The following is a 23947-nucleotide window of genomic DNA, read 5'->3' on the forward strand; positions in this document are numbered from 1 at the left end:
CCAAGTATCTTAGCCACGAGACCATATTTCCTTGTCAATGAATACATGGTCCTTGCCTCAAGAAGTTTACAATCTGACAAGCCAGGAGCTCAATGAGAGACCAGGCTGATGATGATAACTTAGGTTTTTTGAACTAAAACCATAGGGCCATTGATGGCACTGTATCAATGTGGGTTGATGAACTCTCCTGGGAGAAGTGGATTTTTCAGGAGGGATGTAAAAGGGGAGAATGGGAGCTGGCCCCTTGGGGTGGGGAGGTCATTGCTTAAATGGGTAAATGGAATCCTGGCCTGGGAGAATGTGAAGTTGAATCCTGCCTTCCTTGCCCACCCAAATGGTCCCACAGAAGCCAGTCAAATTAGCCACGTACTAAGGCAAGCAGAATACAGCCCTACTCATTCAGTGCTGTTTGCATATGTTCTGGGGGAAGCACATACTGGATAAAAAGCCTTTGTATGCGTGTATGTTCAGTGCGGCATTGAGCTATGGCCATGGCTCAACATTCCCTACCCCAGAACATTAAGCCCACAGGGTCATTATTCCTTTCCATCATTAGCTGCTGAAAGGTTTCACAAGCTGTTTTTTCAACCCATGTGCAAATGATCATTTGATGGCTTTCTCCATTTATCAACACCCTCCCGCACGTGCTCGGGGAGATCTGGAACATAAACCAGGCTTAGCCAGTGCTGACAGGCAGTCTACACAGAATGAAATCCAAGAGGAAGTAGCCTGGGATTTGTGGGAGAGAATGACGGGTACATATGCCAAGTTTATAAACACTGGCCTGTTGATGTTTGCCTTTGCTTCCTGATTTTTGAAGAACTCTTTGGTTTCTACAGGGGCTAGAAACACTTCAGTGACTAAGCTAAGAGTCTTGTAGGACAGGGGACTGAAACAGGACAGCTTAGGAACGATATTGGTTGCTGCCTCTCTGAACAGGCCTGGTCTATTTTGGGGCAAGGGCGGTTGGGAAACTCAGGAGAGCATCACAGCTTGCTGCATGACGCAGGAAGGTTTGCACTAGGATTAATGCCATTGTAAAGCAGTAGAAAGCTGCAGATGGTTTCTTCTGATGAGTAAAGCTACCATGGTGGAGTAGGAAGGGGGTTGTGCTTATGTAATAAGCAAATATCTGTCACGTGTAGGAGCCCAGAGGCCAATTGCTAGGCTGTGGAGTTCCTTTCTTCTGGGGGAGCAAACTGAGGCCAGCCCCTGGTTATGATGCAGAACTCTGTCCCTATGGGCAGATCTTGCACTAACCACTAAGCTGTGAATGCCTTGGGTCACTGTCTCCCCTCATCTGTTCATGAGCAAGTGGCTTAAAAATGTGGGGAAGGAGAAATTGTACTGTAACGTTGATGAGCTTTTAAAGTTCATCTAACAGCTGCCAGATGTCAGGGTTATGCCTTAGCTAGGTGAGCAACCAGCTGGGACAGAAGTGAAAACAAGCTGGGTGTTATGTAGGGTTAATCCTTACTGGATGCTAGTCCACGTGTCAAAATGACAGTACCAGACTATTGGACTTGACTGGTGATGTCCCTGAATGGATGGTTAAGCAGGATAAGGTGTACTGGGGAAGTCTGTATGCAACTTTTATCCCGTTGTGCTATACCCAGGCTGTACCACCAGTGACAATTCCCTCAATTCCCCCTAACCAGTTAGTGCGTGGGTGGGCAAATGTGCTGTTAAAGTGTTTCCACCTTGCCCAGGGCTGGACTTTTCCTGTTCTCTTTTGCTGATAATGTGTTAAGGTTACTGAGCCATAAAGTTGCTATTTTGAGCCCGGAGCTCTCGGGTTACTCATTTATTCAGCTTAACGCCTCAGAATAATGTGTCACAGAAAGCAAATAGCCTGATTGATGGAGAGGAACCAAAGATGAACTGTAAATACAGGTCCCTGTTTAGGAAGTCAGTCAGTCAGTTACCATCCTTTGGCACATTAGGGTACTCAGACAAAAAAGTCAATAGTGGAAGCAATGGATGTTATTCCAACCTCTCTCTAATGTACCCATACGTAACAGGTATTGTGAAATCCAGCTAAACTGTGCCTGTGCAGGAAATAAAATGTAGGTCTTCCCACTCAAGAGTCCTGAGCCTCATGTAAACTGGTGGAATTGCCCTAGGGAAAAATCAGTGGTAGCTAACAAGTTCTGTTCCTCAAAGGACAGTGTTTCTAGCAAAATCAAATCATTTAAATGAGCAGAAAATTAATGAAAACTCCCCAGACTGGGCTTCAGACCATTCCTGTCACCCTGGGATTGGTGCTCTGCCTGCTCAGAGCCATCCCGATCCCAGTCTCTCAGGCAGCAGCCACTCTGGTGGACCTTTCTCCTTCCACCTGAAAGAGAGCCCAGCTTGACTCTTGAATCCCAGGATGAGTTTGCAGGGCTTGCAGCAATGTTCTAAATGCACTCATTCATGGTTAATAAGGAAACAACGTCGCTATAATCATGGAAGCTCCTCTGTGCTATTGGCCACTAACTTCTGAGAGCAGAACTGCGCGTTAAGGGCTGCTCCTGCAAGCTCTGGGTGTGCAGAAATCCCAGTGAAATCAATAGGTGTGTAGATTTCGGTCCTGATAGAGCTGATTTTGGGGCATTGAACCTGAACCACCTCTACTTTCGACTCTGTGGAAGTTCTGATCAGGATCAGAACTTCCTCGCTCTGGCCCATTTCGCAACAGAAATGCCATTTTAAGACACAGCTTGAAAATAAATTAACCTCTAACTGTGTGTGGCCTAGGGCTTAGAGAGAAGTAGGTTGTACCTGCAGCAGCCAGTATCCTTGCGCGCTGTATGACGGCTCCAGTTACTGCCACTGCTTTCCATTCAGGAACCATATTCCTTTGTCAAATGCTCCTTTATTTTGCCAAGTTTCCCTATAGTACTTCATAATTTGTTAAAATTAGCACAGAAAATCTCTAGAAACAAGGAAAATAATCCACAGTGGATAGGGGTGGGTGGGGAGCACCCTAATTTTGGAAGCATGTGTGATCATAATGCATAGTTATGTCTCTAATGCTGGTAGACCCCCATTGGCAAAGACAACTGGAGAAACGTGATAGAACAGTTGTCAAGGTAACTTCAGTTGTGTGTGTTTGTGCGGATACCACAGTAAACAGACTTGTAAAACTAATGTAAATTGATAGCTCCTCTAATGGGCAAGTTGCTGCTGATGAGGTGGTGAGAGACGGGAAGCTATCGTTCTCATCTGAGCGATTTCACTCTGGAGGCAGAATCTTCTGCACATGGTTACAGTGTGCTTCGGCCATTAGAAGCTCACTTATTGCTTACATTGCCATGAATATAGCACATGGTGAATGGTACTGGACTGAGAGCCATGAAGACTGATGTCCTCTCTTACATAAGAGGTGTGCCCCACGTAGCGATAGTGCAGGCTCTATTATAGTGCTGGAGGGATGGATTGGCCTGATGTTAGATGGTATGGCTGGACCAGAATTCCTTAGGTGTGTCCATCAATTTATGGTGTATTTTAAGCTTTCATTTAAAATAGTTTCCAGCCCTGAAGAAAAGTTTACAAAGGAGATCTTATGATGAGGTGCTGTCTTCAGAGTCTGCAGAAAGCCTGAAACAACGAGCATTTTATTTAAATCTGATGCTAATGCTGAAACCTAATGATAGTGCAAATATTGTTAATTATTTTGCTGCTGAGCGGAGGACCTGAGTTCTGTTCTTTCTGACTGAAGTTCAGTGGGGCCAGGATGGTGTGTAGGATAGTGACAGTTGTGAAGTTATTTTGGCTGCCCGGCAACATGGACTGCAGGCTTGATAAGTGGCCTGAACGGATAATCTAGTTCTAATCTAGCTTGCAAGTGCCTCTGTATCCTCTGATGAAATGTTGTTGTGTAACTTTGCTAAAGCAGCTCTTAGTAATTTGACCACAAGGTCTCTCTGGGCTTTCTACACAACATTGCGCTATTCCCTCACACGACTTTTCCGCAGTGACAGAAGTACCTCACTGCCTCAACTGCTAACTTCCACCGTCCTGGTATAATAATAATTTTATCCAGCCATCCCAGGATGTCTGTGCAGGGCCTGAAATTGGAGTCTCTCCATTAACTTCAGTAGCTTTGGTCAGGTCCATAGGGAATAGCCTGTTTAAGTTTGCAGCCCTGTCACGCAGCCTGTTAGGGTCATAGTCGTTTGTTTAGTTGGGTGGGGAAAGAAAACAGTTGCTCATTCATTCTCAGCACCTCTTCTTCACATGAATTAATCCTGTTGTAGAGCTGATTATTTTTTTCATAGATCTGGCCCTAGTTCTTAATGATTTGCTGGCTGAGAGGTGAAAACACCACTCGCCATCTGTGTGTTATCGTTCTTTTATGTTGCATATGGCCTTGTAGACGCTACTCTGGTTTACGAAGGGTGTGAGAAGAGGCTGCAGAGAGCTTTAGCCTGCATGACCATTCAGCTTGCCTTCAAGGGTCACCTGTGATCTGGCCAGCCAAGCCCAGGGATGGGAGTCAGAAGACCCTGGGTTCTGGTCGCAACTCTGCCGTTGACGCACTGCATGACCATTGTCATCTAAACACTTTGCCTTAGTTTACTTAATCTGTAAAAATGTGTTTGTCCCCTTTTCACTTCGAGAACCTTGGATGAAAAACATGGTGTAAGTGCAAAGTCGTTATACATGAAGTAATATAGATTCATTAGTTCTTCCACTGTGGTCCACAGGGCACTTACCTATTGTACAAGGAGAGCTAGCTAGTCACAAAGCTTTAGCATCTCCTTGTTTCCAATGCTAAATTGCATAAAAAGACAGCTGAAAATACATTCCTGCTATTAGCTGTATTAAAGTAGCATGCAGAGGCCCACCAGCAATCGAGGCTCCCATTGTGCTAAGTGCTGTACAGACACGTATTAAGAGACCATCTCCCTGCCCTGCAGAGATTTTAATCTAAATAGACAAAGGATAGTTGCATGAGGGGTGTGTGTGTGTGTGACTTGTCCAGTCCCCTAGGAAGTCAGGTCTCCTAACTCCCTGTCCACTAGACCAGTGGTGGGCAAACTTTTTGGCCCGATGGCCACATCGGGGTGCGAAACTGTATGGAGGGCCGGGTAGGGAAGGCTGTGCTTCCCCAAACAGCCTGGCCCCCTCCCACTTCCCGCTCCCTCCCCCCTCAGAACCCCTCCCCCGCTCCTTGTCCCCTGACCGCCCCCTCCCGGGACTCCCGCCCCTAACCACTCCCCGGACTCCACCCCCTATCCAATCCCCCCAATTCCCCATCACCTGCCCTATCCAACCGCCCCGTTACCTGACTGCCCCTCGGGATCCCCTGCCCCTTATCCAACCCCCCGGCCCCCTTACCATGCTGCTCAGAGCAGCTTGTCTGGAGCCGCACTGCCCGGCCGGAGCCAGACACGCTGCCCTGCATGAGCGCGCAGCTGTGCTATCCAGAGCGCTGCCCACTCAGCAGTGTGACTGCAGTGGAGGGGGAACAGCAGGGGAGGGGCCGGGGGCTAGCCTCCCCGGCAGGGAGCTCAGGGGCCAGGCAGGACGGTCCCGCGGGCCATAGTTTGCCCACCTCTGCACTAGACCATTCTGCTCTGCTCACTTTCTGATGATGCTCTTTGTGCAAGCAAGCAATTGCTGTAGTGCTAATGGTGATGTCATGGGAGTGTGAACGAGAGGAGTGCAGAGCCCATGCAGTCTAGCAACAGGAGGAGAGGTGGGTCCACAAGACCACCTATGTATTAAGCTGTGCTGCACACTATGAAAGCATTTGAGCACCGCTGCTATAGTTGAAACCATTCCATGTATTGGGTGTTCAAGAAGCCTTCGGCTGGTTCATTGTAACCAAGGGGATGGGGTCTTACCTCACCGGCTTGTTGGTCTCATCCACCTCCTTTGTCTTATCATTTAGATTGTCAGCTCTCTGGGCCAGGGAATGTCATTTGCCATATGTTTGTACAGTATCTAGCACAATGGGGCTGTGGCCTTCTTGACCTCTAGATGCTACTGCAATATAACTGTTAAGACTAATAATTTAAAAGGTGGAGTCATACAAGAAGCACAAATGGAACAACTTGTTTGTTTGTCTATGGAGTTCTTTGAGAATAGAAAGTATTATAAGTGGTTTAGAAATTCAGGCTCCTGCCTCTGCCAGTGTTGGTGGCAGGAGCTATCCCTGGCTTACTGCTCTTCCCCCCCGCCCCCCCTCCCTTTTTTTAAATGAAACATTTTTCTGTTTGACATCTTGGTGGTGGTTACCAGGAGGTGGCGCTGCTCCCCAGTGATGCTGAGGTCAAGGGAACGCTTTTAGTTACATGATTTTTTTTCTCTAATGCAAATCATAAATAACGATCAAGGCAAAGCGAGCATCAACAAACCCTCTAGCAAGTCAGTGCAAGGAGAAAAGGACGCCACCGATCTTAAACTCAGCAGCTGCCACTGAAAAGCATTTGCTGGAGCGGGCAGGAGATTTTGAGAGGTTAGGGTTTTTTTGCTGTTGCTACATCAGGGAGGGGGAAGTTGGAAGGAGTTTGAAAGACAAAAGTTAGTAAGAATAGAATGTGTGGGCCTCTTACAACTTCCCAGGGTTTTATTAACAGCTGTCACATTCACACAGCATAGCGGTGGGCTGTAATCCCTGCTCATTAGCAGCATGAGCTGATGGCCAACAGCCCCCTTGGAAAGGGGCAGCACAAAGGGATCTTCACCACAGTTGTTTCCTGCTGTGGCTCTTACCCCATCTGAGCTGGCTGCTCTGAGAGGCTTCCCAGGGCTGTGTGTTTTCCAGAGCAGCTTGGACAAGCTGCATGCCAGACCAGAAGCCATAACCCTCTCCTTCCCCACTCCAGGAAAAATATGGACAGCTCCTTAGAAGCTGGCTCTGTAGCTGTCCTTGGATTGGGGTGGGGGGGAAGAGAGAGCAAGCAAGCTAGAGGAGATGAACATGAAAAAGGCAGGGTATGGCTGGAAGGACTTAGAAGCTGCCAGAAACTGAGTGGGCATTTCTTAGCCCCCTGAGGAGAGCACTGATGTATGCGTGGTATTGGTGGGATGCTGGCTAGAGAGGACAGGGTTGCCTCTACCCTTAGCAGAGCTGTCTAGTGAATAAAAAATGATCACATGGCTGCTTAAAGGCTATGGCTCTGGTGCATAAAGTTCCTAATATTGTGTGTCTCTCTCTCTGATTCCTGCAGATGTTTATTATTGAGAAGATTGAGGGGATCCACTGCAGCCTACATGAGTTCAGTATCACAGGATCCACCTATACCCCGGAGGGAGAGATGTGAGTACTGATGCCTGGGGCAGACCAGGGTTGGGCTATGCAGAGTTTTTAGCAACTCCCTGGTGCTGAGCAACTGGTAGTCTCTGTGCAAAACTTGTTTTCTACAGTGTGGCCTAGTGGATAGAGGACTGGACTGGGATTCAGAAGAACTAGGTTCTATTCCCAGCTTTGCCACTAGCCTGCTAGGTGATCTTGGGCAAGTCACTTCACCTATCTGCGCCTCAATTTCCCCATCTGTAAAATAAGGATAATGATATTGACCTCTTTTGTAAAACACTTTGAGATCTACTGAGGAAAAGCCATAAATATGAGCTGGGTATTATTCTTATTATTATTAATGCAAAGAGCTTTCCATGTAGTATAGCGAGGTGAGACACTCTGATTGTGCCCATAAATGCGGCCCTGGATGCAGAGTAAATGGGAAGGATGATCTTGTGGCTAATTTGTTGGCCCAGAACTTGGGACCAATTCCTGGGTTCAGTTCCCAGCTCTGCCACAGACTCTCTATGACATTAGTCAAGTCCTTCGTCTCTCTGAAACTCAGTTCCCCATCTATAAAATAAGGATAATACTATTTCCTTTCTCTGATCCTTTGTCTCTTGCCTATTTAGACTGTAAGCTCTTCAGGGGAAGGGCTCTTTCTTACAATGTATATGTGCAACATCTAGCACAGTGGGGCTCTGATATCAGTCAGGGCTGCCACATTCTACCTTAATAAATAATCATCATCATCTAATGACTCTCGTGATGATCCAGAGAGGTTAGTACAGCAGGAAACATCAAGTGGTATGGAACAATTTCATGATGAATGAGGTTTTCCATAGTGTGTGGGGTTTTTATTTTTTCAAATTTCTGAGTTTAAGCCATTATAGTAACAATTGGTCACCACTGCTTCTCCCTGCATGTGGGACAAAGCTAGAAACATAATGTGGGGCTGTTTGTTTTAGGAGACAGCATGGTCGAATGGCTCATGCAGCAGACTGAGAATCAATAGCCTGAGTTCTGTTCCTGGTTCTGCCATTGACCGTCACTTTCCACCTCCATCCCTCATAGTCCTCACCTGTAAAACAGAGATAATAAATTCTTCACACGTGTCCTGAGGCTTGGCAGATGGATTGGGATCTCAGCAAGGGACAGTCGAGAGGGCACTGCATGGTCTTCCTTATCAAGGTGCCAGTTCAGCCAAGCACATGAGTAATTCCATTGACATGCTGCAGGATACAGCTGGGCTTTGCTGAACATGAGGCCCCAAGATTGGAGCTGGTGAGAGCCAACGAGTCTTCACCATTCTGTTCCATCATTATTATATGTTGTTGATAGAGTAACTTTTTGCTCAGTACTTATTTATTCCACTTGTCTTCAAATGAGAACTGCCAGAGTTTGATGTGTTTGTGCCACAAGGGTTTCTAGCTGCTGCTTCTAGAAGTACTTTTGTGTCCACTTCTGCAGTAAGATTTTGTAGCCTATTTAGAGCCAGGCTCATTGAGTCAGGCTAGATGTTCTTACACCTCCTTCCATGTCCCAGAACCTTAGTGAGACTCCTTTTTATTTTCTCCAATGTTGGAAACATTCCAGTGTTGCATCAGACTGCACGTGAGAATGCTATACTCTTCCACTTCCTATGTTGATACCAATAGATTCTGTATACAGGGCAAAATCCACCCCAAGGCAGTGAACCTGCACTAGGCCATATGAGACCATCTACGATCACATAAGCTCCGATATTAAGGGCTTAGCTTGTACATAGGGCATTGTGCGGGCCCTCTGGATGGTGTGAATTTCACCTGGAATATCTAATATTATTAAACGTTATTAAGGTTCCACATGAGATACAGTTTGTATTAAGGGACCATGGGAGTGCAGCATGGAAACGCAAGCAAGTGGACATCAAAAATGTGATTGATCAATGTTCTTGTTTACATCAACATCCTGTACACACAGCACATCACACTGTGGGGAGTGAGTCATCTAGCGTGTCATCACATCAGGCAACCTAATGCAGTTTGACTGACCCTCCCGCTCTTCGTCTCTCTGAGTTGAGAAATATGCATAATACAGACTTCACTACCACGGTGCACCTAACTTCATGTTAAGAGGTGTTAAATAGATTTGAGCAAACTCTTTGCTTTCATCCTGATGCATGCATAATAAGCTGCCTGTGGGATAATGCCCTATGAAAACATGATCATGCTGGTAGCTTAGGTCCAGCTGGAGAGCGGTATGTCACTTGGGAGCTCCTTTAATTAAGTCTCCGTGGTAAGGTACATAACTCTGAGCTTTTACTACTCTGTCCCCATCTTGTGAGAGTCACATGGCATTCATTAGACTCCCAGTACTCCCTTCCTGCTATGTACTGTGCTCATTGTAAAACCTGGGAAGGATTTTCTGGGGCCAAATCACTTCGGGCTGCTGCTCACCAGCCCTGATCAGGAATAGGGAGCGGATCTCCCCGGAATGTCACCGGGAAAACTAATCATTGCGTCAGAAAAGCAATCCGCAGGAGACAGTGTACTCGGGGGGCCGCTCTGAATTTAAACTAGAAGTGGGTGAAAAGCTCAGTGCGGATGGCCTGGTGGCTGAAGTACAGGACTGGGAGTCAGTAGATCTGTTCCAGATCATTTGCTTTTTGACTGCTGAAAAGTCACCCAGCCTCTCTGTGTCTCTTCCCCCATGTGTTAACTGAGTATAACACATCCCAAGCTCATAGGCTTAAACCTTGGATAGAAGGTTCAATTGAAAATTATGAGCCAAGTCCTGAGCTGGTGTAAATCAATGTAACTCCACTAACTTCAAGCTCTGCTGATTTACACCCACTGAGGATCCTGTGTAGCTATCCACGCCTTAAATTGCAGCACCTGTTTGTCTTTTCGAGGACTGATTTACACCAAAGCATCTAATGGGAATCTGCACTTGGCACGGGATGATTTTTGTCGCATTGTCTTTTTTAGCCCCTTCCTGCCAGCTCCATCACTCCTATTCACTTAATAACATATTAGTAATTAAATGCACAAAATCCACCTCCAGTCCTCCTCAAGCTGTCTGGAATGAAATACTTTGAGGAACAGCTTTCTGACCAAGAACTCACAGGACTGGTGCTGTGAGGATCTCTGGAGCCCTGTATTTAGTTCTGATTAGTTGTCTTTGTGGCTATCTTGTCCATAGGGAGCATTCATTTCCCTTCTGCAACTCTTTAAAATACTCTTGCTTCCATTCAAAAAATGACTCTAATGGCCATATATGTACTAAATGTCTATGTAGATGATTCTTGTCCTTCCATTGTCTGAGCAATCAGACCTGTGGGCCTGACTCTTACTTCAGTCACAGGAGTCTTGCATTGATGTAATTCTGCAGACCCCAAAAGAGTTATATGTGGTTTACACCAGAATGAGAATGAAGAAAATCAGTCTGAAGAGATCCAGTTTGGCATATAGACTCCGGGGGCGGTGGGGGTGGGGGTGGCTTAGAAACACTACAGACAGATTTGGTCCTGTGGGATTCCTTGTATTTTACCAATTTCCGGTGAGATAAATGTAGATGAGTCCACCTAAAGGTTTTGTTGAATGAATTTTCAAGCAGTTGTTGTGGGGTGGGAGAAAGGAAGTGTTAATACCCCCATTTGACAGATGGGGGAATGTAAGGACACAGAGTAAGTGACTTGTCCAAAGCCCACAAGGAATCTGTGGCAGAGCCAGGATCAGAACCTGGATCTCCGGAGTCCCAGTCTAGTGCCTTATCCACCCTCCCTGTCAAACAAATGAGCAAACAATTCTGCTAAGAATGTGGTTTCATACTGTGGACCTCTATGGTATGTGTAAGTTCAATGAAAACAAAGGTGCAGTCATTTTGGGAGAGGTTTATTTTTTATCTGGGGATGATTTTCTTATAAATTTCAAATGTGTGATGGGACTTGTAGACATGTTGAGGTGGGGAAATCATTTTATGTATTTAATCCCTTTAGCTGTTGTCACTCAAAGCATTTTACAAAAGAGAGCTTGGATCCTTATGCCCATTTTATAGACGGGGGAAGTGACTTGTCCTAGGTGTTGCAGGAAGTCTGTGGCAGAGGTGAGAAGAGAACACAGGTGTGCTAAGTCTCATCCCCCCAGCCCCCGTCTCCTGACCACACTATGTCTCAAAAGAGATTCTAGCATTTCCAGCTCCAATTTATATTTGAAGTTTTCTAATAGCTTTTTAAAAATCCTAAATATCAACAAACTCCCTTTTTTTTAAAAAAAAGAAAAGGAGTACTTGTGGCATGTTAGAGACTAACGAAAGCTTATGCTCAAATAAATTTGTTAGTCTCTAAGGTGCCACAAGTACTCCTTTTCTTTTTGCGGATACAGACTAACACGGCTGCTACTCTGAAACCTCCCTTTTTAAAAAAATTCCCTTTCCCGCAGCCTTCTGAATTCAGGGCACCCCACGTTGTTGCTTACCAGGAGAACTGCTGTCTCTGCCCTCGCTGCGTCCTGTATTTAAACTGGACGGCTTTTTGTCACTATGAAAATGGGTTTTTCCGACTTTCTTGGCCCTTGCCGGCTTTCCACTCTCAAGCTGTAACAAGGGCTCCAGAATGTTCTTTCCATTAGGAACTTACAGTGGAATAAACTGATAATGAATGTCTGACAAATTATTTTTCCAGCTAAAGAATGACCAGCTGAGTTTATACAGCCCTAATCTGAAGTTACCTCTGCTTGAGTTAGGATAATTTTCCTGTTTCCCCTGAAGACGGCTGCTGTCTTTTAACCATAATGCAGCAGCCTGCTCACACAAACAAGAAATGGCATTTGGTTCCTTAAATGGTGATTGTGCAGAGCCGTGACTGATGCCTTTCCTTTTAGCTTTGACTCTCGTTCATGGTCACAGGCCATTCAAGAAGTTCAGGGGCCTAGCAGTCACTCTGTTCTTCATTAGAGAGTGTTTGAAAGCTATTACCATTGGATGCATGTTTGCTGCCCTATGTGAAATGGGTTGGGGGCTTTTCTAGCAGCTCACCGCCAGAATTAATAATACCTAGCTCTTATCTAGTGCTTTTGATCAGTAGATCTCAAAAGCACTTTACAAAAGAGGTCAGTAGCATTGTCCCCAGCAATTGGGATCCTTGCTGGCAGTCTGAGCAGAGAATTTTGCAACTGGATTAGCATGCAGTCTAGTGGAACTAGCCTTTTCTAATGCAGACCCTTTCAACCATGGATGCTGGAATACTCTGACCATTGCCTCATAGCAATGTTAACCCCATTCTATAGGTGGGAAAACCAAGGCACAAACAAGTGACATGTCCAAGTTCTCACAGCCAGAGTAGGGTGTAGGAGCTAGGTAACTCCACACTGGTGGTAAACCTTAGGAGAGAAGCAAATGGGATAAAGAATGTTATAGCCACATACTACTAGGAAAGAGATGGACCCTTCACCGTAGGTTCTCTGAAGCCAGTAAGGAGTTTCCAGTCTCTTTCTGATGGAGTTAAGATCATCAGAGGATTCGTCCTGACTTTGACCAATTGGCGTTTCTACAATTATTGGTCTGATGAAGGAAACTGCATAATTGTTTAATTATTTTCCTTGTTTTCATCCTTTCAGTCTTTGAGCATATCCGAATGTGATCATTCTCTTCTTCTCATGGTTTCCTAGCACCTCTGCCTGTTCAGGATTTATTGTTTGTATTACAGTAATACCTAGAGGCTGCAGCTGAGCTCAGGGCCCTATTGTGCTGGGTGCAGTACAAACATAGCAAGGGCCAGTCCTGCCCTGAACTACTCCCAGTCTAGGTAGACATGGCAGACAAAGGGCACTAGAGGAAATGACTTGTCCCTGGTGATGTAGCGTGTGAGCGGCAGCAGTGAAAATAGAATTGAGGTCTCCAGTTGCCCTATCCATGAGACCATTCTGATTCTCATTTAAAAAAAAATACAACCCCCCAGAGACATTAGCGCGTGTGTACTGATTATGTTCTAATTTGGATAACTGCATTCTGCCCACCTAAACCTGCTGTGATTAAGCAGCAAAGAGTCCTGTGGCACCTTAAAGACTAACAGATGTATTGGAGCATAAGCTTTTGTGGGTGAATACCCACTTCGTCAGATGCAATTCTCCTTCACTTCTTGTCACAAAGTGCTGTGCTGCAGTGCCATGCGCGCTTTCCATGGCTGAACTTCTGGTGTGGGCAGGGTGATTCCAACAGGGGAGTTTGTAAAGCACTCCAGGCTCCTTTGGAAGGAGAGACGTATCCATGTGTGTTGTAACTAGGATGGACTGAATGTAAAAGTGTTTAACTCTCTGGACTTGCTGGTTACATAAACTTCTTCCCCCTCCCCCAATGGTTTTGCAGACATAGGCTCCCCTTTTATTAGCAAAGTGCTAGTGCATTGCAGCTGTACTTAGGCAGAGATGTTTCTGAATGTCTCATCAAAGAGTACAGTTTGGCTCTATTGCTTAGGAACTGCTAATCAAGAGCAGTTGTTGCACTCATCCTCCTTAAACATCCTTGTGTGCACTGTTCTGCTCCGCACAACTCTTGGGACAAATTGCTTGGGGTGGATGGGAGGTTTTTCCCACCAGTCTTGGGCTCTGATGGATACATGCAGAAATCTTGAACTTCTTGGGACATTCAACCTTCACGCTGTTCCATATCCTGCCATCTATCTCCTTTACTCTATCTCTTTGCCCTTTCTAATCTTCCCTTATCCTTTCTGTGGGCCTGAACTAACGCCCACTGAAGCTTTGGGTCAGAACATGTGTTTGTGTGTGGATCATTGTTGCTGTACTTTGCCTTCAACAATGAGGGCGAGGTTTGCAGTCCCCTTCATTCCCCCTGTACATCTGAGGTTACTAATCTGTGCCCTGACTAGCTACAGACCCTTGAGAGACCAGTGCTGGTACCTTCCTTTGAGACCAAACAAGCTGTCTCTTAAACACAGCTACATTCCAGCTGTCCCTGGAGAAAAAGGAGGGTTGCTTTTGAATCCAGATCTCCTATGCTACTGGAATGGCAATCTTTCTCTTCGGATGTTTACTAACTCCGCTTTTCAAACCTGGTTGACAATGACATGTCGTGTGATCTTTTCTTTTCACTCAAAAAAGAATCCTTCCAAAAGTAGAAACTAGATCAAATTACAAAGGATAAATATAAGCAAGTATGTAGGGACAAAATTAGAAAGGTGAAGGCACAAAACGAGATTAAACTAGCTAGGGACAAAAAGGGTAACAAGAAAACATTCTCCAAATACATTAGAAGCCAGAGGAAGGACAGGGTAGGCCTGTTACTCAATGGGTGGGGGGAGGGAAATGATAACAGAAAATATGGAAATGGCAGAAATGCTAAATGACATTTTTGTTTTGGTTTTCACCAAAAAGGTTAGTCATGATTGGACGTCTAACATATTGTGAATGCCAGTGAAAATTAGGTAGGATCAGAGGCAAAAATAGGGAAAGAACAAGTTAAAAATTACTTAGACAGTGCACTTCTCTCTTATAATGGGCTATACCAGGGATGCATTTAGCTCATTGGGCCTCTTTTGTGGCACGTATTCCATGTAATTGCAGCCTGAAGGATGACAAGCCCGTTTGGTGTGGACAGTATGACGGCCTGGTGGAACTAGCCACTATCTGTGCTCTCTGCAATGACTCCTCTCTGGATTATAACGAGGTGAGTGTGCTGGATCCTTACCACATTCGCCAAACCAACTGCACAGAGGGTTTTTTAAAGATGTTCCTGCTGGCAATAACTAAAGACACCTCTCCCCCATGCACACGAGGAGAGAGCATAAAGTAATGGAGTCAAGTAGTTAGTTTTGTGTCCATATCAAATTTGTTCCCATGGCCTACTTTGCATGCATAGGTTGGGATAGCATTGGCCAAGGCATTCCTATAGAGTGCCCCATTCTGTTGTGTCAAATATATATTGTGTTAGACACAGCGGACACGCACAAATTTCTGTGCTTTTGTTTGCTCTGCAGGGGGTCCTTTTAGCTTCTAAATGGACTGTAGCCTTTACCTTTGTGTAATGGAGACAGTAGCTGCTTTGTCCCTTCAGTTGAGTGGAACTGAACTATGCATGGGTGGATTGAATACTGCATACAGATGTGGTCCCCTCATCTCAAGAAAGGTACACTGCATTAGAAAAGATTCAGAAAAGGGCAACTAAAATGATTAGGTGTTTGGAGTGGGTCTCATTGAGGAGAGATTAAAGAGGCTAGGACTTTTCAGCTTGGAAAAAAGGAGACTAAGGGGGGATATGATAGAGGTATATAAAATCATGAGTGGTGTGGAGAAAGTGAATAAGGAAAAGTTATTTACTTGTTCCCATAATATAAGAACTAGGGGCCACCAATGAAATTAATGGGTAGCAGGTTTAAAACAAATAAAAGGAAGTTCTTCTTCACTCAGCGCACAGTCAACCTGTGGAACTCCTTACCTGAGGAGGTTGTGAAGGCTAGGACTAGAACAGGGTTTAAAAGAGAACTGGATAAATTCATGGAGGTTAAGTCCCATTAATGGCTATTAGCCAGGATGAGGGTAAGGAATGGTGTCCCTAGCCTCTGTTTGTCAGAGGGTGGAGATGGATGGCAGGAGAGAGATCACTAGACCGTGACCTGTTCAGTTCACTCCCTCTGGGGCACCTGGCATTGGCCACTGTCGGTAGACAGGATACTGGGCTGGATGGACCTTTGGTCTGACCCGGTATGGCCATTTTTATGTTCTTACGATTTTCAGAAGAGTGGCCTGCCTTTTGCAAGTACAAATTGCACCTGCATTCGTTTTATGCCTGAGCTCAGATCCTTGCACCTTTGTGGGTGCAAAACAGATGGCCAGAGGCACAGATACAGAGGTTTGCACTCCCCACCCCCTGCAATGTATTTGTAGGAACAAACTTTTCAGGCATCAGTTGAGCCTGAACTAAAGGTTGCTGGGCTTGAAAGTATTCCCCAAAACTGTGTGCATCATCCTTAAAGGAAGATTGTTACACAAACACAAAGCAGCATTATTCTGACTTGAGCAGCAAGTCAGCATGTATTACAATATTCAGCATTTAATGCACGGTCTGAGTTGACTCCAACGGCAGCCCTAGAGTGAGAGCGCTGCTGTTGGAATCTCAAGAACAATGCAGTAAATACAATCATCCTGGACTTAGTTGTGCAGGTTAGGAGACAGAGGTCCCAAAACTCATGTTTTTCTTTTACACTGAATGTTTGCGTTCCTTTCTTCCTGCCGGCCAGTCAAAAAAAGCCTACGAGAAGGTGGGAGAAGCAACTGAAACAGCCCTGACCTGCCTGGTAGAAAAGATGAACGTCTTCAACACTGATACAAGCAACCTCTCGAAGGTGGAGAGAGCCAGTGCCTGCAACTCTGTGAGTAGGATGAAGGGACAAAACCTGTGGAATGAGGGAAGGGGCAGAGGGAGGTTGCATGGCTGCTTGTGCAAGAATTCTCCCTGAGTTACCAGGATAAGAGGTTGGAGTGGACTGACCTATATCAGATTCTCAACCACTTGAGCTCTCAAAGGAAATGGGATACCTGCACCCTAAGACAACATCTCACCACCCAGGCCAGGATTTCCAAAAGTAACTAGTGATTGTAGACTCTGTAAAGGTGCCTGGTTTTCAGAACGTGCAAGTGAAAATCAGAGCCTTTAAAAATGGTTCAAATTGGGCACCCAAAGCCACTAACCCCACCTGAAAATCTTGCTTTCGTGTCAGAGTATGTCCACAAATCAAAAGCTGTGCACCGGCTAGCCTACCTGAGCTAGCTTGACTCTAGGATAACAGTGGTAGCTGGGACAGCTTTAGCCGCCGGTAGTACAAGCCCAGCTCGGACCCCGTGTACGCATTCAGCTCGCTAGCTCCAAAGCCTGCACTGGTTTCACTACTACTGTTACCCGCAGTAGCTTGATTCAAACTAGCTCATGTAGGCTAGCCCAGGCACAGCGCTTCCTGCGTAGAAATACCCTTCGGCTACACCACAGGGCTGAAATTTGCAATCCCTTAGTTGGCTTTGATGATCATCAGCCTAGATGTTCAAAGGCACCTGAACAGAGTGCTCCTTTAGATGCACTGTATGGAGCTGGGAGTGTCTGTCTAAACCAATGGGATGCACTGTGCTCCTTTAGACCTGCCATAAAATGGTGGCCATGTCTACCCTAGGCTTTTGCAATAAAAATAAAACAAAAAATCCATCCCTTTGCTTCCATGATGGAGCTGAACCACAGTAGCTACAGTGGGTGTGCTGGTCTAGGCAGAGAACCCGCCACCTGCTGGTTTTCTAAGTACCATGTTGTCTTACCCAGCTCAGAGCAGCTCTGTATCATACATCTGTTGGAGCACGGTCCATGCCAGTGCTCTCACTGATGCTATCTATTGCCAATGGAGCTGAACCGGTGGGTGATTTAGAGGAATAAACCAAGTGTAGTCAGGGTTTCTGTGTCTTAGGTGGTGTGAAAGTCATGACGAAACTGGGAAGCTTCTTTTGCATCTAGCTTCCATTTAATGGAGTTGGACCAATTTCTGCTATAAGCCTGCAAGTTTTTGCACAGACTGGGGAGGGTGTTTTTGGCAGGAAAATTGACCCTCTTTTATTGTTATTTAAATCTAAATAAGTAAATAATCACCACTATAGGTGCCCTCATGATTAGACTTACAATTGCAAATGATGACCATCCAATAGAAAAAACAAACCATAGACAAATAATGAATGAATTCAGCCAAGCAAAAAAAAATCAAGTCAGCAGGACAGTCATTTAACATCCCCTCACTAGCCTCCCAGAAACACACTTTCAGGATTTTCCCCGAAGTCCTGTCAAATAAATAGCTTTTTGTGGGATAAAATCTTTGTTTTCCCAAGGCCAAGCAACTGCCAGATTTGTCTGGCATAATACTAAGTGGTCATGCAAGAGGAAGTTGTTCATAAATCTTTGAAGCTCAGACAGGAGTGGATCTAATGAGGCCCAGTGACTATCTTGCCGGAATCTCAGCTGTATAAATTATTTAAAATAGCAAATGCAATAAGATCGGTTATGGTCTAAACAGGTGGCGAGTATGCATATGTGTGTGTAAATAAATTTGCTTTAAATAAATAAAATTTTGTTTTAAAAGCGTGTGTGTGTGTGTAAAATAACATCCCTAAAATACAAAGCCACAATACACTAAATGCAAAACCTTCTTATAAACACAGCCTGAGTGCACAAAAGGGCATGACCACACACTAATGTCGCAGATCTTTGTCTTTCCATTCTGAAACTTGGAAGAAAAAAAATGTGCAAGATGCTTTCTGTGCAAATGAATTTTAATGCTAAGCTGCCACATGCTGCCTGTCAAGACTGTCTGGTGCAAAACCTGTCCCCAGAGGAGCCTAATTGGAAAATGCATAGCTCAAAGCATGCACAGAGAAGGGAGGGGAGGAAAAGTTAATTTGTCAAGGGCCTGATCCAGAACTTTTGAAGTCAATGGAAAGGTTCCTGTTGACTCCAGTGGGCTTTGGATCAGGCTTTAAATGTCTTGATCTTTATCATAAGGTTAAAACTGGAGGAGAACACTATGTATTTCCCCCTCTCTATATTACAGTAGCTGCAACTGAAATCAAATTAGGCAGTCATTTTTTGGAAAGACCTTAAATACCACTGCCTTCCCTCCACCCCCAAAAAAGGCCCAATCTTACAACTGCATGACCTCAAACCAGAACTTAAAATGACTGTTTTGGCTTCAGGAGTGATAGGCATATAGAACCAGCTCATAAATATGAAGCCAATGGCAATAATATAAGCTGATCTTCTAGCCCATAACGTACGCGTGTGTGTGTGTGTGTGTACGCGTACACACAGCTTCTGTCACCATAGTAATGGAAGAGGAAAAACTGAGCCTTTCTGATAACAAGAGCGTTTGGTTTGAAGTTAAAAATATTTGTGTACCTGTTGATTAGTACCCAGTGCGGTAAAGTGTTGAGTGCAGTGCTTTTCTAGCATGGGACTGAGTCTATCCCAGTACAAAGTGGCTGCAAAGGAAGAGAGTTTGACGGTCCATCCATTTCACTTCCAAATATTGAGTCAATTCATGGTGCCACTTGAGCTCAGATTGAAGGAGCAAAGGAGGTTAAAGCACCTGGATGCAGTTGCACCTGCAGGCAGCTAAATTACCTTGGGAAAGCTGTGGGGCTGAAAATCCCCTCTGATGCTTTTCCTATTGTTGCTTTAATTACAGAAGCTGCCCTGATGAGTTTGTGCATTTATTTTTGACTTGTGCAGTGTGTTGACTCATCAGGTCCATTAAATAAAATCAAGTAGGGCCTGGCCATTGCCAGTCTCTTTGTCTGCATTTGACAGAGCTAATTGTATAGGGTTGCCAGGCGTCTGGTTTTCACTCCCCGCATCCCCCCCGCCCCAGCTCTGAGCCTCCTCCTGCACCCCAAACCCTGCATCCCAACCCCTTGCCACAGCCTGGAGCCCTCTCCCGCACCCCAAACCCTTCATCCCCAGAGCCTGCACCCCCTGCCCCAGCCTGGTGAAAGTGAGTGAGGGTGGGGGAGAGCGAGTGATGGAGGAAGGGGGGGATGGAGAAGGGGTGGGGCTTCAGAGAAGGGGCGGGGCCTCAGGGAAGGGCCAGAGGTGTTTGGTTTTTAGCCATTAGAAACTTCACAACCCTATAATTGCACCCTTTTGGCACGTCTGTCCCACCACAGGTGATCAAGCAGCTGATGAAGAAAGAGTGCACCCTGGAGTTCTCCCGCGACCGCAAATCGATGTCTGTCTACTGCACTCCTGTAGGTTCCAGCCACACACCTGCTGGCAGCAAGATGTTTGTCAAGGTAACGGACATATGCTGCATTGCCTGGTGCAGGGGTCTCAGTGTGGGAGAACTTGTGATTGTTCCACATGCTGAGTGAGGGTGGGAAGGAGTTAGCGTATCCCCGGGTTGCTGCAGGAATTGTTTCTGATCTCACTTTGGGAGCCTCTAGGTACTACTGTAATATTAATAGCAATGATCATCTTCTTCCTATGTGCACCTGTACAGTTCAGAGCAGGAATATGCTTTAATACTAAAAGCCATCATAATCCTCTTTAATAAAGAGGGTGGAACTTCAGTCCCTAGAATGAGCAATCATCTAGGAAATGCCAGCTCCGATGGAAGCTGTATGTGTTCAGTCCCCAAAGGGTGAACACACTAAGTTAAAAGTTCTGGATATCATTGTGGGCTTCAGGTTGTCCTAGATAGCAGAGTTCCTGAAAGTGCAGGGTAGTTGGATGGCTCGAGAGCAAGACACAGCTTGGAAAGCTTTATTTCAATGCAGGAAAACCATTGCACTTCCCTCATGGTGGCTTGTGATCAGTTACCCAGCGTTTTGGGTTATCCAAGTTGTCTTTCCTCCCAGTCCCAACCTTATGGAAAAGCAAATGTCACTTGTCACCTGTCGGCTATTTTCCTAATGGCCTGGAGGGATTTCAGTTAGTGGACAAGATGATACAGTCAGGAGGGAGGCATAATTGGCTCATTGAAGCAATAATACAGCTGAGGTTTTGGGGTGGCTTGTTACAAGTGTCTTCACTATCAAAAGTTTGAGGAATTAGAGTCCAACAGTGGACTCAAGCCCTATTGATCGTGCCTCCATCCAAATCTGAATTCAGTATTATGGTACCAGGGCAGGTAATTCAGAGAAACATGCAGGTCATTTAGGGGAAGTCTGCACAGGAAGCAGTAGCCTGGGTCAACAGACTCGGGCATGCAGGGCTCGAGCTGCCACGCTCAAAATAGCCGGGCTGCAGCTCAGGCTCTGAAGCCCACCCCTGTCCTTAGGCTTCACAGCCTGTACGTGGCTATTTTTAGCATGGTAGCCTGAGCTCCATGAGTCCAAGGCTGTTGACCCAGGCTCTGAGACTTGCTGCCACAAGCTGTGGAGATGGTCCCTTAAAGACTAGACTGATTTCTCCCTCAGTCTGGATTCTTCGTTCTAGTGACTTAAACCGAGTCCATCTTACCAGCCATCCCCTTTCCCGGCACAGAACCTGTGGTGCTGGAGAACGGAAGCTTTCTGTGGGCCTCACCGTCTCTAAACACTGACGAGAGAGTGCCACCTAGTGGAAGCTAAGGATATTGAGGAAGAACCTGTGCAGTGGGCTCATCAGACTATGGCTATACTACAGAGCTTACAGTGGCCCAACAGCATCAATGCCACTGTAGCACTGGTAGTACAGCCACTCTAAGCCGACGGGAGAGAATTACTCCAGCCCGCAAACAGAGTGCTGTCCACACCAGCGCTCAGGTCAGTGTAACTTACGTTGCTCAGGGGGTGGCTTATTCACACCCCCGAACGACATCGCTTATATCGACATAAGCTATAGTGTGTACATCACCTTAGTTTCAGGATGGTGGTTTTGTGGTTTTGTCTCTTAAACATATTATCTCCTTTTTTGAGACAGTCTGCACTCCATGACGTGCTGTCTTCAGTGACTGCAGAATGCACTGAATACCCCAGGGGTTTAAAATGGGCTTTTGTTGATGGTTAGGGAAGTTTTCACTTGGTTGTGCTTTGCTAAGAAGTTAGGTTGCGAGGAGGCATGTGTGAGTGACTCTTGTTCCTTTTGTTTCCAAGGGCGCCCCCGAAAGTGTGATTGAACGCTGCAACTATGTTCGTGTCGGCACCACCCGGGTCCCCCTCACTCTCTCCACTAAGGAGAAGATCTTGTCCAAGATCCGGGAATGGGGGACTGGCATTGACACCCTGCGCTGCCTCGCTCTGGCCACCCGGGACACCCCCTTCAAGAAAGAGGAGATGCAGCTGGAAGACTCGACCAAGTTCATTAACTACGAGGTGAGGAAGTGTTAAAAGTGACCCCCGGGACAGGGCGTGGGGGCCATTTCTTGGGAAATAAAGGGTTTGCTCCAGCTCTCCTTCCCCTGGCACAGATGCTGACGGGAAGGGCTCTGAGAGCAGCTGCTTGGGAGGCAGAGTGGGAAGGATGCTCTGGAAATGCCAGGCTCCATGTGCCAGGGGTGCGCTGAACTCCAATCTGGAGAGTCTTCTGTCTCCTTTCTGCTCATGTAAATTATTTTGCTTCCTAATCCTGATCGCTGCCCCTCCAGGAACACACTGTGCTGGCTGCAAATGCATTGCCGCCTTCTGCTGAGTTTTCCCACCAGCTTACAGATGTCCCATTGGAAGTTTCAACAGACTCGATGGTTCTGACTGGTCTCTGAGAGTTTCTACTGAAGAACCAAGTAGCCCAGTAGTTCTCTTGCAAACCATAGCTGCCAAGAACCATGTGACAGATGCTAGTCATGATGCATAGGCCCCAATTCAGCAAAACACTTAAACATGTTTAAGTCCCATTGACTTGAAACCATTGACTCAAGTACATAAGAATGGCCATACCAATGGTCAGACCAATGGTCCATCCAGCCCAGTATCCTGTTTCTGATAGTGGCCACTGCCAGATGCTTTAAAGGGATTGAACAGGACAGTGCAATTTATAGAGTGATCCATCCCCTGTTGTCCAGTCATAGCTTCTGGCAATCAGAAGTTTAGGAACACCCAGAGCATGGGGTTGCATCCCTGACCATCTTGGCTAATAGCCACTGATGGATTTATCCTCCATGAACTCAGCTAATTCTTTTTTGAACCCAGTTATACTTTTGGCCTTCACAACATCCCCAGCAACGAGTTTCACCGGTTGACTGTACGTTGTGTGAAGAAGCACTTCCTTATGTTTGTTTTAAACCTGCAGCCTATTGAGCATGTGCGCATGTGCTTTGCTGAATCTGGGCCTTTATGCACTCCCAGGAAGCATGCAGATACTAAGGTGCTGGGCATGGCATAAGAACCTGAACAGAATGCAGTGAATAGGAACCCACTCCACTGTTAACTGGAGGCTCCCTGAAGAACAACAAATCAGGATTACAGCTGAATTATTTTAAATGGAGGGTGATACTCTTTCGGGCCTGTTTGTGCTCCCATTAGAGTTAGTGGAAGTTTTGCCATTGGCTGTAATGGGAACATGATCAGGGCCTTAGAGAGGAAAACTTGCCAGCGTCTTTAGATTTTCCCTATGTGGGGTGAATTAAAAGCAGGGAGAACGACATGGCTCTGTCCCTGGAGGGGAGGCGCATAGTGAGTGTTAACATGTTTCTTCTTCTCTTGCCCTCAGACTAGCCTAACCTTCGTGGGCTGCGTGGGGATGCTGGACCCTCCCCGGAAGGAGGTGATGTCGTCCATTGAGATGTGCAAGAAAGCTGGCATCCGGGTCATAATGATCACTGGGGACAACAAAGGCACAGCTGTGGCCATCTGCCGGAGGATTGGGATCTTCTCAGAGAAGGAGGATGTGACGGACAAGGCCTACACCGGCAGGGAGTTTGATGATCTCCCCCTGGAGAAACAGCGGGAGGCTTGCCGTTCGGCCCGTTGCTTCGCCCGAGTCGAACCTGCTCACAAGTCCAAGATAGTCGAATACCTACAGTCCTTCCATGAGATTACAGCCATGGTGAGTTGTCTGCAGGGCCCCTCATGTGGGTTTACTCATATGAATCACTTTGTAAGCATCATCTTGACTGTCTAGAGCAGGGGATGGGAGTCAGGACTTCAAGGTCCCCATCTGGGCTGTAGAGTAGGAGTGTTGCCCTGTGTGGATACAAAATTTGTATCCTTATCCGATCCGCAAATTTCTGCAGATATCCACAGATTTGCAGGGCCCTAGTGTTGTCCGTTGGTTTGGAGC

The 23947-nt window shown here is 46.1% G+C and overlaps 1 protein-coding gene across 4 annotated transcripts in view; it reads left to right on the forward strand.

Moving 5' to 3' along the window:
• ATP2A3 (ATPase sarcoplasmic/endoplasmic reticulum Ca2+ transporting 3) overlaps positions 1 to 23947 on the forward strand; it is a 149284-nt gene that overhangs the window by 101380 nt on the left and 23957 nt on the right. For all 4 annotated transcript variants that reach the window (XM_037880808.1, XM_043531410.1, XM_037880806.2 and 1 more), the window contains exons 9-14: positions 7167 to 7255; positions 14794 to 14896; positions 16467 to 16598; positions 19918 to 20043; positions 21826 to 22044; positions 23378 to 23713. In XM_037880808.1, coding sequence (XP_037736736.1) covers positions 7167 to 7255; positions 14794 to 14896; positions 16467 to 16598; positions 19918 to 20043; positions 21826 to 22044; positions 23378 to 23713 — 1005 coding nt within the window. The remainder of the gene's footprint in view (positions 1 to 7166; positions 7256 to 14793; positions 14897 to 16466; positions 16599 to 19917; positions 20044 to 21825; positions 22045 to 23377; positions 23714 to 23947) is intronic.

Source organism: Chelonia mydas, chromosome 17, assembly GCF_015237465.2.
Source record: "Chelonia mydas isolate rCheMyd1 chromosome 17, rCheMyd1.pri.v2, whole genome shotgun sequence".
NCBI lineage: Eukaryota > Metazoa > Chordata > Testudines > Cheloniidae > Chelonia > Chelonia mydas.